This window comes from Hippoglossus stenolepis, chromosome 16 (genome assembly GCF_022539355.2).
Source record: "Hippoglossus stenolepis isolate QCI-W04-F060 chromosome 16, HSTE1.2, whole genome shotgun sequence".
NCBI lineage: Eukaryota > Metazoa > Chordata > Actinopteri > Pleuronectiformes > Pleuronectidae > Hippoglossus > Hippoglossus stenolepis.
The window spans coordinates 20,516,376-20,535,562 of NC_061498.1; the positions used below are offsets into that span (position 1 = coordinate 20,516,376).

The 19,187-nt window shown below is 41.9% G+C and overlaps 1 protein-coding gene across 1 annotated transcript in view; it reads left to right on the forward strand.

Annotated features, from left to right (window-relative positions):
- Positions 1-1,542: 1,542 nt before the first annotated feature.
- The window catches only part of LOC124854939 (carbonic anhydrase-related protein 10-like), a 106,190-nt gene continuing 88,545 nt past the window's right edge, over positions 1,543-19,187 (forward strand). The window contains exons 1-2 of the mRNA XM_047343710.1: positions 1,543-2,052; positions 9,456-9,530. Coding sequence (XP_047199666.1) covers positions 1,992-2,052; positions 9,456-9,530 — 136 coding nt within the window. The 5' untranslated portion in view covers positions 1,543-1,991. The remainder of the gene's footprint in view (positions 2,053-9,455; positions 9,531-19,187) is intronic.

A 19,187-nucleotide genomic window follows, 5' to 3' on the forward strand; every position in this document is an offset into this window, starting at 1 on the left:
CCAGCGGTTACGCTTTATTTCTTCTGACATGCCATGTCGGTGTGCTCACTACGGAGTAAAGTCTACATTACTCCGTATTGAAACTCCGTACTGTAACTCGGGACGTTACTCCACATTGGCCGACTATCCTGCTAAAACTTGAAAAAACATGAGGACGGTGTAACTTACCGTTCAGAAACATCCTGTTGTAACCGACTGTGAGTATGTGGCTGGTCTTCTATAGCTGTATCCAGACATAACAACGTGACTTTCAGCTGTGTTTACCAGAGACAGTCAATGCCCCAGAATGAGAGGCCTGGTCGCGTGTCACTCAAAGTGCAGTCAGCCAATCAGCAATACACATTGCAGCAGTTTTTTCAACTTTAAACCACTGATATGTCATCTTAGGGGTATCAATACCTCAAATTAAATCCCAGAAAGGTGTAAAATATGGGCCCTTTAAAATCACAAGCTGATCCAACTTGCGTTTATTTCATCACAACAACTCAGAATGTGACTCAGTAGTGTGTATGGCCCCCGCCTGCCTGTATGCACTCTCAACAACGTGTGGTGTCCTTGGGGATCTCCTCCCAGACCTGGATCAGGGAATCAGTGAGCTCCTGGACAGTCTGTGGAGGTACTTGGCGACATCAGATACACGATACATAATATCCCATAGGTGCTCAATTGGATTTAGGTCCGGAGAACGTGAGGGTATGTCAATGGCATGCCACACTCATGGAGGCTGTTTATGACGGTTTGGTCAGAAACATCCACACCTGTAGCCGGCTGAAGGTCATTTTGTAAATATGCCCCATATATATCTCAATAAAACCATTAGACAAGTTGTCCACTATGCTGAGGACTGAAGTAGGCCATACCCATTAGAAAGTCTGGCTATTATGTGCTATTTATTTAAATAACCTTCAAATCAGGTTTAGGTCTAAAACACTGATAAAACTTAAAACTTCTCAATTCCCATATCTTTTATTGCTGTTCATTCATACAGCAGGATACATATAACATTGTAATGGTTGTTATGTTATCAGATGACATTTCAATCTTCACACACCAGTGTCGCACTGGATGTGAAGGGAGTTACCCAAACCTAACGCAAGAGGGCGCAGCACATCCACAGGAGAGAGTTCCACTGGTTGCACAGTCTGCAAACACCACAGCTGGATTCTCTGAGAGGATCTGTGCCACTTGTTTGGAAGTGAAATGAATCACTGTGATAAGTTCACAGTCAGATTGTCACTGATGCTGAATTTTTCTTTTTATTTACTTTGAGATTGGGTCAAAAGCATCTGAATCTAACCGTGTACGCCTGTAATATTGTAAAAACTCTCACCATTATAGAAACCAATTTTTATAAACTATTCCTCGGATCTTGAGTAGATTTCTGACTTTATCACACTCTGTTTTTCCCCTCCTTGTTATTTGGGATGTCTCCTACTGAAATGTACTGTGGTGTGTGTGTGTGTGTGTGTGTGTGTGTGTGTGTGTGTGTGTGTGTGTGTGTGTGTGTGTGTGCGTGTGTGTGTTACTGTTCGTCATCATCACACAGTGTCATGAACACGCTGTCTCTGTCAGTCTGTGCGCTCCTGGCGCGCTGCGCGTTTGTGGAGAAGTTGTCTGATCCAGCGCAGACAAGCGGTGCGCCACTGACATCCGCCCGCTCCGAAGGAACCCCAGCAGAGGAACACGCGTAATGAAAGATTTTACAGCTGGAAATTCTTACAGGCGGATAAACTCACAGATAGATGGTAAAAAGCTGAAATGCTCCAGAACCGCGCAGAAAACGAGGACGACGCTGTGAGGGCGGATCTCCTGCGGGGCTTCACTCCATCTCTGCGCTCCGTGTGAGGGGAGACGCCGAGGGGCTGAGGGGCAGAAGGAGAACTGGAGAAGAGGGGAAAATGCTCAAAGTTTGTCCGCGTCGTGTGGAAGTGCCACCCCGCAAAGCGCCGTCCCGCAACAGCTGCAGAAAATGAGCATGAATTGAACGAAGAATGCATGTCGTTTGGGAGATATCTGTGATTCTGCAAACATATATCATCTGCACGTCATCAGGTAAGGAGACAGATCCTTTAACGTTTCTACACATGTAAGGCAAAGGAGTGAGGCCGTTACTGACGGTAAATACTTCACTGTCAGTGCCAGCTCACCTGTCAGGTGCTGTGGTCTCTGTGGACACATCAGCCAGTTCACACTAGAGATTCAGATCATAGGAACTCATCCTCAAAACTCACACATCATATTCAGTGTTTTGATCAGGAGCCTTTCGTGCATGCGGACGCACACGCGCAGATCACAGTAGTAAGCAGTAGTAGCATAAACACACAAGCGGACTAACACGCACTGTCACTGAGGAGTTCATAAATATCACTGACTGCAGGTCAAAGAACTCATACGGTACATAACCGTGACACACACACACACACACACACAGAATGCATTCCATGGCGCCTTACCCTAACCTAAACCTAATTATTACATTACATGTCATTTGGCAGACGCTTTTATCCAAAGGAACTTACAATTAGTGCATTCAACATCTATGAGGGGCCATTTAGGGGTTTAGTATCTTGCTTAAGGACACTTTGTCATGCAAATGGAGAAGACTGAGGATTGAACCACCAACCTTCTTGTTGGAGAACTACCACTCCAACCCTCAGCCACAGCCGCCCTAATTCTAACCCTAACCCTAAAACCAAGTCTTAACACTCAGACAGCCCATCAAATTTGTGAGGACCAGTCAAAATGTCCTCACAATGATGATATTGAACCAAAATTGGCCATTGTAGCTATAGATAGACATGGTTAACATAGTCAACCTATAGTCTCAACCTATAGTCTCAAAATGGTACACACACGCACGCATGCATGCACGCACGCACACATGCACGCGCGCACACACGCGTACACACACACGTACACACACACACCCTCAATGGTTTTAGTCAGAGTGTCACGCTCCTCACTGCTTGTGCACAGCACAGGGCCAAAATTACCCAGTCAACTGCCCATTTGCCCTTCTTGACTTGCAAAACCCAAAACCTTTATAATAGTTGTGGTTGCAACAATAATACTCAGTAACTCAATAGTTGCTAAAATTCCCTCAAATAAAATCACGTTGTCATCCATGGACACTCCAAACTGACGATTTACATCAGAGAAGATGGCTCTCTTGACATTGTGAAGCCCGGTTTGGCTACGTTGTTGTAAGAGATTTTAAGGGCGCGGTCACACACACGAATGCAAAGCGAATGACGCGGGTAAAAGTTCGCCAACGTTGTACTCCATACGAAGCCCCGCTGCGGAATTGCCTCATCACAGGAAGAATTGTTCACCTCCTTGCTCACGCTGATTGGAAGTGAGATGGGGGGTCGAAGGTTACAGATACAAACTGTATAATCTGTGTGAATCCATGTCGATAAAAGTCACTACATGTTGCTCAGCTTGTAAAGTTTACATGATTTCTCAGAATAAAAGTCTTCTTATACTATTATATATATATTAAAGGGGACATAGCATGCCCATTTTACCACAAGTTGATATGGTTCCTTGGGGTCTTAATGAAATGTCTGTAACATACTTTGGTCAAAATACCACAAGGATCATTTAAAACAGCACCCTTTTACCCTGTATAAAACAGCCCTCCACAGAGCGACCTGTTTTGAGTGCCTGTTCCTTTAAATGCTAATGAGCCAGCTCCCCCTCCCCCTCTCCCCCATGATTTTAAACGATATAAATTGCATATTTTATATGATATAAATTATCAAATATGCATCCCATACTTTGTATTCCCCTTGTTGTCCTGGAGTTTTAATTTTCCCAATCACATAATTAAATGTCCCCTCTGCCCATCCACTACAAGCACACAAGCAGACAGACAGAGAGAGAAAGAGAGGTGGGGGCTATGAAGACCATCATTTACCCCGAACCCCGACATTCAACGGGTACAACAACAAGCGGAGAAAGCAGAATCGCGGGCTGACCTTATATATACAGTCTATGGGGCTGACCAGCGGAGAAATGCACGTCCCGTGTGAACAGCCAGGCGGCTGCGCTGGAGAGCGGCTGCGCTGCCTCGCAGCGGCACTTCGCGTCCGGTGTACCCAGGCGTAACTACTGTAACCGGGCGGAACTACTGTAACCCGGGAACTACTGTAACCCGGCATACAGTAGAGCTGAACACTGCGGAAGTCTTCCACACAGCTGGCAGTGTGGAAGACCGCTGCGAGACAGCGCAGCGCCGTTCTCAGCAGCAGCCGCCTGGCTGTTCACACGGGACGAGCATTTCTCCGCTGGTCAGCCCCATAGACTGTACATATAAGGTCAGCCCGCGATTCTGCTTTCTCCGCTTGTTGTTGTACCCGTTGAATGTCGGGGTTCGGGGTTACAGTAGCGCTGAACACTGCGGAAGTCCTCCACACTGTTGGCTGTGTGGCGCTGACACAAATTCCAGCTCACGCACGGGAAAGCGGCGGTCGCTCCCGAGCAGCTGCTGCAGCCTCCCGGTCCCAACGATCCAGACAAATGCCACATGTGAGTGAATCGCGGGCTGACCAGCGGAGAAATGCTCGTCCCGGTGAACAGCCCGGCTGCGTGCTTGGGAACGGCGCTGCGCTGCCTCGCAGCCTCGGTGTAAACCCGGAGTAACGAGTGTGGGGGCGGGACGGGGCGGGGGTGGGCCAAGACCATGTAGGGAGACTTCCAGTGTATTGTTACGACACAATACCCAGGAAGCGCAATCGAAGTCGCTCAAGCATGACGTTTCTGACTTAGAGGAACTATAACAAACCGCGAGTGTTTTTCCCCAGAGTTTTGGGTTGGTAGACATGCCAGATACCCACATTAACCTGTAGAAGCACTAACAAAGTGGAATTTGCATGCTATGTCCCCTTTAAGTTATCATCACATGAATCATGAACCATGAATCTGTGCTGGTTAGCTAAGGAAAAGGCTTTAGCTTCATTCAAAAAGAAAGCTGACGTTGAAGTTAGGTTGATGATAAGTTAAGATCCACGTTAGTTTACGATATGAAACAAGCTAACCTGGGAGTTTGCTTCTTTCTAGCTCATGTCAGGAGCAGGTAGCTATTTTTCAAATAAATTTCATTCAGGTTATGATGAATTTTCAGCCAACAAGCAAATGCAGCTGATAGAATTCGCCCTATTTTTTCATCATGCGCTAATAATGTTCTAAATGCTTAAAGTGGAGAGCAACTTTGCAGAGCTGGGTCCAGACCAGCAAGTGAAGCATTAATGACCATTTCCTACACATTCAACTCATTTCAGATTTTTTTCTGATTCTAATACTTCAATTTTAGATGAGGCACAACCACAGGGCTCCATAGCAGAAAGCGAGAGAATGATTTGAATTTGACTTAACTTAAGAAAACTTTTGTCTGCAGTTTACTCTTTATTTCACGGCTGGTCGTTTTATAATTAACCTCCCACACTCGACTGTCACCATCTTTTGTTTGATGTGTGTCCTGATTCAAGAGTGTTTTAGGGGCCTCAGGCAAAAGGGACCTACCTACCTAGGGCTCTACATTAAACCAACCAAAATTGTCATTGCTGTGTACTAAAATACTCAGCCATTCTCTGGGGCCCCCTCTCAGCTTAGGGCCCCAAGCAATTGCTTGCTTTGCCTTCCCTGTTGCAACGCCCCTGGTAAGATGATAATTACAAGTTTCTTTCAGAGACAGCTTCAAACTCTCCTCTCATCTTGCACATACATTGAGAGAGTGATAAGGAGAAAGATATATCTTGCCTTGAGCATAATAATAATAATAATAATAATAATAATAATAATAATAATAATAATAATACTTTATTATTTGAACACTTATTAACAATAACTTATTAAAGGGGACATAGCATGCCCATTTTACCACAAGTTGATATGGTTCCTTGGGGTCTTAATGAAATGTCTGTAACATACTTTGGTCAAAATACCACAAGGATCATTTAAAACAGCACCCTTTTTACCCTGTATAAAACAGCCCTCCACAGAGTGACCTGTTTTGAGTGCCTGTTCCTTTAAATGCTAATGAGCCAGCTCCCCCCTCCCCCTCCCCCCATGATTTTAAACGATATAAATTACATATTTTATATGATATAAATTATCAAATATGCATCCCATACTTTGTATTCCCCTTCTGTTGTCCTGGAGTTTTAATTTTCCCAATCACATAATTAAATGTCCCCCTCTGCCCATCCACTACAAGCACACAAGCAGACAGACAGAGAGAGAAAGAGAGAGGGGGGGGCTATGAAGACCATCATTTACCCCCGAACCCCGACATTCAACGGGTACAACAACAAGCGGAGAAAGCAGAATCGCGGGCTGACCTTATATATACAGTCTATGGGGCTGACCAGCGGAGAAATGCACGTCCCGTGTGAACAGCCAGGCGGCTGCGCGCTTGGAAGCGGCGCGGCGCTGCCTCGCAGCGGCGCTTCCGCGTCCGGTGTTAACCCGGCGTAACTACTGTAACCCGGCGTACAGTAGTGCTGAACAGTCATGAAGTCTTCCACACTGCTGGCTGTGTGGAAGACTGTTAAAGTTGGTGTCCGTCAGTGATATTGGAAAATTAGCTAAACTGTAAACGTTTTTGGTTTATTTTAATAAATAATAAACTAGATTACTGCAGATGTATCCTGTTAACCCTCTGAGACCCACTGGGTCTGAAGATGCTTTCTTACTTTGCTTGTGTTTTGTCCACTTGCATGTGTTTTCTTAAGTTGCAGTGCGTTGAGCTCTCAGGGCCACCGTAGTTCTGCAATCAAATAACAGATAACAATGTTAAGATCAATCATATCGCTGCTTAAACTAATATGCTCGAAACTACAGCCTATCTGCACTGATGTATAAACTTCTACTAGCATTGAGGGTTGTCCTTTTTTCAGGTTAGAGTAATATGCCCTCAAAATGAAGCGTCAGCCTCGACTTCTCTACAGGATGGGAGAGATTGGACTGCCGGCAGTGATATACTTTTCAAAAGCAGGCTGTGCAAACATAGGTCACAAAACCCTTCTCTCATGAGTTACCTACAGAATGACCAGTAAGAGACCATTAAAGCTCACACTTATAAGAAGGCTGCAAAATGTTTCTGTTGAAGCTGGCTTCATCCAACTACAGGGCTCATTATGTAGAAGAACATACAGCAGATATTTCATCCTTCTCACATCATTTCCTTGGCTAAAACTGCAGATTGATTCTTTATGCATTATATATAACTATTGCCTAAAGCTATAAACTATAGGATGTATTCAAATAATATTTCATTGAGATGTGCTCCAAAAGACTTTCTTTTACAGTTGCTGAGCGAGGGCTCAGTGCATGATGGGAGTTCCCCCAGCAGTCTAAGCTTACAGCAGCACAGCTAAGGGATGGTTCAGGGCTCACCTAAGAATCACTAGCTCTATGCTTTATCAAAGAGGAACGTTTCAAGTCTAACCTTAAATGTAGAGATGGTGTCTGCCTCCTGAACCCAGAGTGGGAGCTGGTTCCACAGGAGAGGAGCCTGGTAGCTGAAGGCTCTACCTCCTGTTCTACTCTTACAGACCCGAGGAACCATTACTTTATAGTGACCATAAATGAGCCTGTGTTTAGGGAGCAAAGTGATCTATGAGGTCTTTAGTAAGGAGAATGATTTTAATTATTATTCTGGATTTTACAGGGAGCCAATGCAGATAGGGTTATATGGGAGAAATATGATTTATTCTTGCTCCTGTCAGTACTCAACTGCAGCATTTTTAACCAACTGGAGACTTTTCACATACTCACAGGAACATCCTGATAATAAAGTATTTCAATAGTCCAGTCAACACCACGGGCCTTGCAATAAATATGAAAGATCAAAGTGGTGTTATCTTACAATTTTGAGGTGGACCAGTGCATCTGAGTACAGTGTTACTGGGTATCTCACAGAAGTGAGGTAGACCAGTGTGTGACAGTGGTGCAAAATTTGTCCTGTTATATGGATTGAAAGAGAGGAGTAGTGAGCGAATTACACTGAAATCTATCATCCTCTTTTGAACCACACTCCTTTTTTATATACTTTTCTTAATTGAGGTTCTCAACAATTATATACACTTTCCAATTCTGCAAGTATACAGAACAACTTTTCCCCTTAGTCTGCTTTAACATAACACAGAGACAGCAGAAGTTACATCTTAACGAACAAACAAAAGAAAAGAAAAACAGGAGACCCAGACAAACAAACGCACAAAGATAAAGCAAAATTATGAAAAGATATACAGACATACATATGCTCCACCACATTGACATAGTTACATTCCATTGCTATATGCCGTAGTCAGTTCACAGAGTGAAGTCTAGTCCAGAAGCATCCACCATGTCCAAAACTGGTTGTCATATCTTGATAAATCCTTTGACATTGTCATGCAAGATAGATGTCAGTTTTGCCAGAGGGAGTATTCATCTTGAGGAGTTTCTATTGCGTAAGTGTTTTCCACACCACACACGTGTATAATAATGTGCAAGATACTTGATCTCAGAACAGTGGAAGCAGAGGCAGCGTCAGCTTGACAAGCCCTCAGTCTGTAGCCAGTCCCCCCTCAGAGATCCCAGATTTGATCCTCAGTGCAACATTAGTGCAGAACTCCAGGACAAGCTGGCCTCCCCCTCTGCCTGATGGGCTCCATGGTTTGGCCTTCTGGGTGTGAAAACAGCCTCAATTCGAAAGGTGGAAATTTGAATTTGGCAACTTGTTCACCAAACTTAGGTGTTAATGTCAATGTGATTCTGAGGTGAGGGACCCAGTGGTGGATTTTTGAAAAGGTTTTCCATTTGTATTTAAGTTTAACAAACGTCAAGGACCCCAAAACATTTCAGTGTAGCAATAGCTAATATAACCCATGGAAAACCAATGAGAATAGTTTAAAAAACACAGTCGTGAAAGAGATCTTTATAATAAAATAATCAAGACAAATTGCCCCTCCTCATGATGCAGGAACATTGCGCAGTCCAATAAACATTAAAAACCCCATTGAAACAGGCCTGATGCAACTTGGAGTCCTTTTGTCAACCAGCCAGAAAAAACTCCAGCAGCAACCGCCGCCCTGGAGTTGGTATCTCATTAATAAATACCTTAAGTTACTAAAATGACATAACTGAGAAGAAAGTTAGTTTAATGGGTGTTATGTGAAGCCAAATGTGTATAGTTATTTATCTGTTTTGAGTGCCGTGCTATAAAGCATCAACTAAGTAGATGAATGGTTGGAAAGAGTTCAGTCGTGTTTGGGTTCATGTGACCTGCCTCTAAATTGTAGCAACACAAACTCTTATCGTTCGGATCATCCTACAGATCCCAGCGGCTCTCTTTTAATTGTGATGTTGCTTCCAGACAGGCTGGGCACAGCCTGCAGGGCTAGTTGGCATAATGTCCTTACATTTGTTAATGAATTTTCCTCCACTTTTCTCTTTCTTTTTCCCTGCAGCTCAGGCTATTACATCCAAGCTTGATGAGGGTTGGTGGGCGTACAAGGATGTTGTCCAGGAAAGCTTTGTTCCAGGTAACAGACCATCACCCATCTCAAACACAGCAGGGTACAAAGCCAACACATGCCTGCATGTTTGAAAAGTGATGTGGCGGACGGGAGCTGGTCTAGAAATGTCATTCCAATAGGAATAGGATAGATTTGTCTGTCCTGTCTGTGAATCCTGCTAATCCTCAAAATATAGGTTTTGAGATGGTTAGTTGAAGCCCTGAATTTAGCCAATAAAGGACTTACAATGGATTCTCAAATGATTTGTGCATAAATACTGGGGAGCACAATATTTTAAGCAGAAGCAACAGCAGCCACTTTTGTTTATAATCACTCAAACAGTTAATTCAGTCTGAGGCTGTTCACCGCTCTTAAAGCCTGTGGTTGTAAATCACCAGATGAGGGCTGTAGGTTATGTGTGTTCAGTGGATGTTTCAGATCAGTTTGATACGCCGCCCCTGACCACATGTTTGTCAAAGGTTTTTATGCAGTGGCTGGAAAATGTTTTACCAGCTTGTTATTTTAAGTCATTCTAATGGGACTAAAATAGAATTTATCTGGGCTTTCTTCTGTTTTCTTCCCAATGCACTTACCTTGTCTACTTTATTGAATTGACTATTGAATTAAATGACCCTGACAAGGAAGGAAAGCTCTTTAAGGAAAGTCCAATGAGACAATCAGTTCAGTGTAGTCGTCTGGAGTTAACACCACTTGGTTTTAACCACTCCACATTTACTGCATGTCTTTTGAGATGGTAACTGTTAGGTAGGACATCATGTTGTCTTTAAGGTTAAGAGAAGTGTACAAAATATCCAGATCTTGCTTTGTCGACTAATTTTGTAGCTATAGTAAAGCAACATGGTTTAGGGAAACGTAATGCCTGTGGGTATGAAATTTATGAGGATGAACACAAATAACAATTTGAAATCCTTCCGGCAGAGCCTCTAATTATTTGGTTGTAAGGTGTCATTTTCTGTGATTTCTAAGGTGATTTATGGATGTTTAATCACACTGCACATCAGGGATAATGATATCTTCAGAAACTGTTTGTGGCACTGAATATAAACATGTCAGTGTGTTTTTCCTTTACTTAATCTCAATTTTAGTCCTGATGCTAAGCATAGCTGTTGATGAAATGACTTATTTTGTACAGGTATGTTGTCATTGAACACAGTGGCAGTTTTTTTACTTGGGTGGGGCTACAGGCCCACAAGACTTCTGCAAACATACAAGAAATGTATGTTGAGCTTTGGTCACATGCTTTGACTAGACGACGATTACATTTATATGGACACCAATAATCTGACTATTGACTTTTTTCTGAATAGGATATTACTCCGATTATGATGTTTACATGAATTGATTTACATGTTACAGAGCATAGTCTGATTACTCACGTTATTACATCCACTACATCCTATGTCTGATTTTTCACACCAACCCAGGACATGCCTCGTCAAGCAGGTGGTAACTGCTGTAGGTCGAAGACTCAAAATGCTGTGAAAACTCCAATAGGATGTTAGAATGTGATTAAGATGAATAATTATCTACATAATGGGACTAAGTTTGGAAAATGCTGTTTACATGGGTGTGTCTTATTCAGACTATTGTCTTAATCTGGTTAAAATCAGAGTATTGGTGTCTATGTAAATGTGGGAAATGTTGTTGGACTTGGTTCATGAGCTTTGACTCAGATTACAGACGACTGTGACAATTACTCAACAGTTGAATCAGAAACCACACTCCATCTGCCAACTCAGCTTTTCACGCTGTCAAAATGCCTGTAAATAGTCTGAGTGAGAGTAACGAGTAACGTTCGTTACTCCTGTGTCACATATATAAATATATATACTGTATATTCTTCCCTGCTCATGCTATAACGTTTTTACTGTGGGGCAGAAGTTTCTATGGACAGGACTAATGTTACATTGAATTAGCTGCTGTAAACATGCTGAATGACTCTGTATTGCTCAATAGATCAATGTGTCCCGTCTGTGCTGCAGTTGTCAGATGTGTCACTGTCATAATGTTGGTTGATAACGGTTGTTAATATAATACCGTTAAATGATATTGTTTGTCACTGTAATGATGTTGGTTGGCTGCTGATGACTTAGCGAGTGGTGTCCCAATTCCCAGGGAAGGATTTTCTAGCCTACCCCTTGTGGCTCAGTTTGGAGGGGGACACTACCCAGCAAGGCGCACTTGGGGATAGGGCCAAGGGAGAGGAATTGGGACAGGCCCTAACTCTCATGTCTGTCCTGCAAATATGAAGCTGCACAGCCCACAGTGGGTTAGCTTATCTCTACAAGATAGACAGGGAGAAGAAGGTAGCCGGGCTCTGTGTGAGAGTAAATATCCACAGGATCCCATCGAGTAGACTGTATTTAAAAATGGATGACATGACAGCTCCCTAAAAGTAAAGCTGAAGTGTCTAAAGTGACTGTATCAAAGTACACATCAAATACACTCCTGATGGCTTCTGTCATTTCCGATAGTTCTCATTACACTGATGTATGTTTTTCCAGGAAGTTTGGTTTGAATTACTTATTTACTATAAAAAACGTGGTGGAATGTCAGGACTGACAGCTGAGACTGACTCACGATCAGTCAAGTGCCTGTATCAGCAGGACCAGCAGGAGCAGCAAAGTGGAGAAGCGTCGTCCATCTTCGTATAGCCTACAGTCTTTGCAGGATCCAGCTTCTACCTCAATCTCCAATCGTTCAGTGTCTACTCCATAAATTCCCAAAGTATAGCGTCTGTTCTTCAGCATTCACATCTATGGTATAGATTGGGAGTTTTCACGTTTTATAAGCCTAAATACACATTTACAAATCACTTAGATGTGGTAAACAGATGCTTTGTGGCTATATTTGGTTTGATTACAGTGCTACACTACGCCTTCATGTTTTGAATGGTGTAAATAGAGTTGCATATGTCCACATTAAGGCTCGTAAAAATTATAAATGCATATTTTTCTCTGTGTCTTGGTCCTCCATCCTCACTAGGCTGGAATTTTTCCTCACCTCAAATGAGAGTAAACCTATCCAATAAGGGTTCAGTACAGTAGTAGTGTATTACAGCTGTTTTCAATAACAGGTATTTATGCACTTCTGTGTCCATAAAATATAGATGCAGTTCTCAGGATGACTGAATAAAATGACGTATGAATGACCCATAATCAAATTTCTGATTACAGAAAAGTCTGTAAATGAGAACCGAGCTCATGAATTTGCTGTGATTGCTAAACTTAATAGAGAATCACAGAAAGAAACAGGGACTGAAATGAGGTTTAACGGAGGGACACTCAACAGAATGCTGGTTGTTGCCAGGTGCTGTATGTGTTTTGTTGCAAAATGATGAAGATAAAAAGATATCTTAAACAGTTTTGCTCCCTTTCTCTCAGTTTTCCCTTTCTTTCCCCTTTATGCTCTGTTTGCCTTTCTGTTTTAAGAAAAGGTTCCTGTATAGGCCAGTTTAATGTTAAAATGCATCGTTAAATTGACAATAAACAGGGAAAAAATTGTTGTTATTGCCACGGTGACTAGAATGGAACAGCTTGTCAGCAACCCCGACAGAACCAGATCACAGCACAGCTGGATCCTGTGGACATCAGCTTCAAGATGTTAGACAAGGAACTTTTATGGACGTCTGTGGCCTCTGGTCATCAATCTCCCCATCTCTTTGTTTATCACTGTGTTGGTGTGCTATCGACTCCTCCCTCTTTCCCTCTATCATTACTCTTCCCATCTCTGTCTCTCTCTGCTTCAGGCTGCCTGGTTCATCCTTTGGTTGTACAGATCTTATGTATATTTGATCACATCTGTGTCTGCCCGTCTCCCTGTGTCCTTTTATCTTCTCCCTCCTCTTGCCTTTATTCTCTCTCATCTCTTCTGCCCTCTCAGCCCCTCTCCTCCTCCTCATCTTTCCCTCTAATGTTTATTGCTGGTCGACTTTTCGTTTGCCTCTCCTCTCTCTCCCCTCTTTTTCTCTCTGTTTTTCCAGGAGCATCCTTTCCTCCCTCATCCACAGTCAACAATCCTGCTCTTTCTCGTTGCCATCCCTCTTTTCTTTCCTCTGCTCCTATTCCCTCCAGCTCACTCTTCCTTCAGGCCTGAATGACCTGGAGATGTTGCGATCACTCATTTGAATTTGCTCACAACTTGAGGCCCATTCAGAGCCTCAGAGGAAATGTCAGCTGAACGCTGTGTCCAGAAATGGATCTGATGAGACCACTTCCTCTGACATGTGGAAACCAGACGGTCACAGGTTGATAGATGTTTCTGCTCACACTAACCTAGATGCCACATTAAGAGAAAAGCACATGTGAGAAAATATAAGCAAAATAAACTAAACAAACAGAGGTTAATAGGACAAGGATGATTTGAACAAGAACATTTTCTATGTGTAGCAAAAATACCAATTTTTAAAGAATCATTATCATTGATTATTCAGCCTAAAATTAAAGCTAAATGAATCTCTCATGGTTAACTTGTTAGCAAACGGTTGCCTCTTCACACTCCCAGCAGACACAAAGCAACATGCGTATTTTCGTCTTCTCCACCTCCTGAGTAAAATATCAGGCTCTTTAGCTGCTAAATGCTCCCATATGCTCACTGGGTACTTGCTAATTTAGTCTGTCTACTGTTTCATGCTGGGCAGGTAGCATACAGGAAATCAGAGCAGATCAACTAAAACCTCCTGCTGCAGTTGGAAACAAGGTAAGAACAGAGGTGTAGGACATCAAACCACAGAGCTGAGGGGAACTTCTCAGTTAGCTGTTGGTTTTACTGTAACTGAATCTTTTATTTTACAAATAGTAATTTAAACCATGGAGCTTTAGCGAAAGTGTGGTTTATTATGTTATCCACATTATCCAAAATTACACCCTATTGGCTGTGTAGTACACTTCAGTTACTATTTTAGAGTCTATCGCCTGCTCCACACTGGCTGCATGAGCGGCGAGGGTGTGTCCAGCAACGTCTTGCTTTTCATTTTTGAAATGATCCCAGGTCAGAGGGGCAACACTGAGTGATGAGACACGCGTCTCAGGTGTGTCCCCTGCGTGTGAGCTGTGCTTACTTCTTCTAGAGAGTTAGGGTCTCGCCTATTTTCTCTGCATACCACAAAGAGTTTAAAGCAAACTCAACAGTGAAAATTATCTTTCATCTGTCGAATATGTAACAAAGATAAATATTTGAAATACTTCCTGTACCCATTCCAAAGTGAAACCTCTCAAGCGTTCCTGTTGACTGAATCCATTTGTTTTACCAAGGTTTTTTGTTATTCTAGGACCAGAAGATGGCAGTCTTTATTTTACAAAGTCCTGGCATTTAGTTGAGTACTAGACCCACTTTTATTTGGAGGAAATACAGTAGTCATACCAGAAACCTCACCTAGCAGCTCCGCAGCAGAAACTCAGCAGCTCCCTGTGGGAACAACAGATGCCAGTCAGACGTAATAGATCAGTGACGCAGCTGCCACAAGCTTATATACAAGCAACAGAACCATGAATAAAATGACATGAATATTAAATAAAACAGTGATACCCATGTATACATTTTCTTACAGCGACTGCAGAAAATGATTGGGAAAAATTGGATAACATGAAATAAAATAAGAAGCTGTAGCTTTGTATAGGTTTTGTATATTTTTTCGTCTGATTAACAAAGTATTTGGAATATAAAAAACTTACAAATAACTTCAGGCTGTTTCTGCTGCCAAAACTGAGGGGAGATGCCATCATCACAGGAAGTATTTAAAAGTGTTCGGATTCTTGTTCTAATAAAAGACAGGCTTGGTTTAGTTTTCCAATTAGGATCACACTCCTCATGTTATTCTCAGCTGCTGTGGTGGTATAAAAGTATAAAAGCATCAACACTGTCAGGAATCCTGCTGAGAATGAAAGAATCTTTGTGCAATTAAATGACGCGATAATTGTCTTTATGTAGTTATTTAGAGTGTCAAATGGAAAGTTTTGAACAGTGTCTACTGAGCTCTAAAAATATCTCTTGCTCTTACCTATTTCTCCCTTTATTGTAAACCCTTTAATCTATATTGGGATCTGGTGGGAGTAATGAGTCCATCTTTCCATGCATCTTATTGGTCAGTAGCTGGGCTGTTGACAAGTTTTCTTTAATGCTCCCATTTGCCCTGCAGCACAGGTTACCACGGTGATCTAACTCAATTAAAAGTAAACCATACAAGCTAGCTGGATAACCCACTGACCTTACTTCATGGTGCAGGTTTGATCTTAGAGTGTTTCAGTGCCCAGGGTTATGTGCAGTTGCAATGAAGCAATATCACAAAACACAAAGTTAGAGACCTTATATGTTATTATATGCTAGAAGTGTGCATTGTTTTTGAGTTCATTATAAAAATTGGCTGGACAAATTAGAACGTGTTGAGCAGTCTAGATAATTAATGGGAACGCTGGTCAGCAAATGGCTGTTTGAAGTTGACCATCACCTTCTTTATTTCCTTATGTTAAGGGAAATGTTGGCCTTACATCACAGCAGGTCCAGGTCCTCCATTGACATTGAATGATATAGAACAGTCATATATGTGGTAATAGGTTTGGGTTATGTGCACAGTACTGGGAATTACTGTTAAAGTTGTTGTGGTGTGCAGCTGCTGAGCTGGACTGACTGGCCAACCAGTGAGGAAGTAAATGGTAAATAAACTGCATTTAAATCACACATTTATAGTTGTAAAGAGACTATTCTAAGCACTTTGGACTAGGAAAATTCACCCAGTGCTTCTATATTCTGCCCTTTGTTTGTATCTCATATCATGAACTCTGACGGAACAGCTGTTTTTAACAAATCAGAGGACAAAAGGAGCTGGGGATTGAACCACTGACCTCTTACTTAGTAGTTGACCCACTCTACCCCATGTGCCACAGACCAGGAAGTTTAATTGCAGAGAGAGCTCGTTCAGCATCTGATGTTGGTGGATGTGGATTTAGTTGAAAGCTGAGCTAGAGTCAGTGAATAGCTTCCTGACATGAGATTTCTTTCTCTGCTACTGGTGCAGTGCTTTGTGTTGGATAGATGTTCGTCCTTTTACTTCAATGAAGCAGTGAGCAAACTGTACAGGGTCAATTGACATGAGAAAGCTGAACCTATAGGAGACAAAAGCCGTTTTCAGACATGACCTCCAGATAAAGTCTGGAGAATTGGGTCTGGATTTTACAGAGCATTTGGAAAATAAAGATAGACCTGTGCAGTGGTGGTCTTAATAAGACAACCTTTTGTGAGCACTCATTTCAACTGTCAGTATAACTGACAGTTGAGCTGTTGTCATCAGCTTGTATTTATATTAATTGTGTCAAATTAACTCAACTTCATATAAAAATGATGTCAAGAACACTGTGCTGCAGCAGCTTGACAGTGGCTGCAGGTACTTCTACCTTTTTATGAGCTGGGATCAAATACGATTTCTTCCTCATTCTGAAAACAGGAAGAGAAAAACACGTAAACTAGAGTGACACTCAGTAGGGTGCATACCTTCTCCAAGGCCCAACAATCCCCTTCAACTCCACTAAAATTCTACCCCGAATCTGTCAGGTTGATTTGGAAATAGTTCTAAAACGTTTTCATCAAAAGCCATGCATGATTCCCTGAGAAATCTGTCAAAAAATGCCCAATCTTACAATGTTAATGAAAGTGATTACAATTTCTTGGATTTGAATAATCCTGTTGACAAACGAACGATTAGGAGTGAAAACATAATCTCCTTGGGCGGAGGTAATGAGGACTAAATTGTGACGCAGTAGAGGAGATTACAAGAAGGGATACACCCCCACCCCATATTTTATTCTCCATAACTTGTCTATAAGAAAACTAAGTTTTACTGTATATGCATAAGAGGTTATATATTGATATTCACTAGCACTAGCATCTTGGACCAAAACAAATGCTTTTTGTGTTTTTAACACCTCGTTTTATTAATATGGGGAGGGTCAATGTTTTCACAGGTGGTTTGTGCAACTAACATGCACAAACCACATGAATTTCATGATCAGATATTAATTTACAGTAATTCGACAATAACTTATGCATGAAGCATTTATGTATATTCATATGAATATTTATCTTCAGAGATGGTTCTCTGACAAAAATAGAACAGGCCAATTAGGATGGAATAGTAATAACAATGTAGCATTATCCTGATAATCATCGCTATCAACTGATATGATTTTTTAAAAATCTTAATACAATTATTGTCCATATCATCTAGAGTAGACCTACTTTCACATATTATATTTACCTTAATCTTAAGCACATCAAATTCCCAACATTTTAAAGGTAATTTGCCTTTACTGGATCTTATATTATGGTTTTCATTGTTGACTGTGTTATTTATACAAACAAACCTTTTGCTCTGTGGCCGTGCAGTTTTAAACATCACAAGCTGCATTGGAAAGATGCCATAAATTTGGATGTTTTTGGCTGCAAACTGGCAAAACTGGATTCTGTATTCCCGTCAAACTTTGAGTCTCTCAGCTTTCTTGGCTTGACACATCAAACTGAATTAACTGTCAAACTGCCATTCTCTCATCCTGACTTTTCTCCAGCACACAAGTTGTCTGCCCAGTGTTGTCGGAGGTAGCAAAGTCTGTTGCTTCTGTGATGGTACCAGCCTCTGAGAAGGATGTCAAGATACGGCAAAAATAGATCTGTTTATGCTTCATGTATTTGTTGTGTGGGAGCAAAAGGAGGGCCTTTTAAATAACCAATCCTTTCCTGAGCAAATGTCAGGAGGATTGTGCTGTGTGTGAGTCTCCCCTGTCAGTTCTGCCGCGCCTCCCGGTCGATCTGGCTTGTCAGGGTTTCTTTTAACTAGAACCGTTTCCAGCATGATGTATAATAGATGTATATGTTTTTGTCATTTGCATATCGTGTTTGTGTTGCTGTGTAGTGATGGTATGAGAAAAAGACAGTTTGGGTTACATTCACGAGAAACTTTACATTTTTTAAAAATGTAATTTATTCATAGTATTATATTCAATCCCGGACTGGTTGGGAAAATCCAGCTTTCTCTTCACTCAACACATCCTCACGGCACTTCTGAACAAGACATTCAATCCAGTTATAGTCCACAATCACCGTATTATGTATGTACAGTACTTCATTTGTACATATATTCTTAAAATGCCAGCTGCAAACTACAATTACTGGATCCTTTTGCACAACTGAACACAAAATGAAAGGATATCTGGGGACCATCAATGTCTGAACACACTGTCATAATAATTTAACAGTTGTTGGGATATTCGGTCCGTAAGAAAGTGCTGAACTGACCAACGCTGACTTACAACCAGCTAAAAATGGCTTCCTTACTTTGGCTGACAGCGACGGCAATACACTGCTTTTACAAACTTCCTCTTCATGAAGAATTCTGCTTTGGTTCTTTTATCTCAGTCACAGTAATAGAGTAATACAGTCACATTAAAATATTGGCATCAAGTTAAATATGTTAAGTTGGGTTCTCCTAGGGTTCTGATTGGCTTCTCCTAGGATTCTCTCCGGGTTCTCTCAGGGTTTTCCTAGGATTCTCCTAGGGTTCTCTGATGGTTCTGTCAGGGTTCTCTCGGGATGCTCTTCGGCTTCTCCTAGGATTCTCTCAGGGTTCTCTTCTGGTTCTCTTCTGGGTTCTCTCAGGCTTCTTTTAGGATATACTCC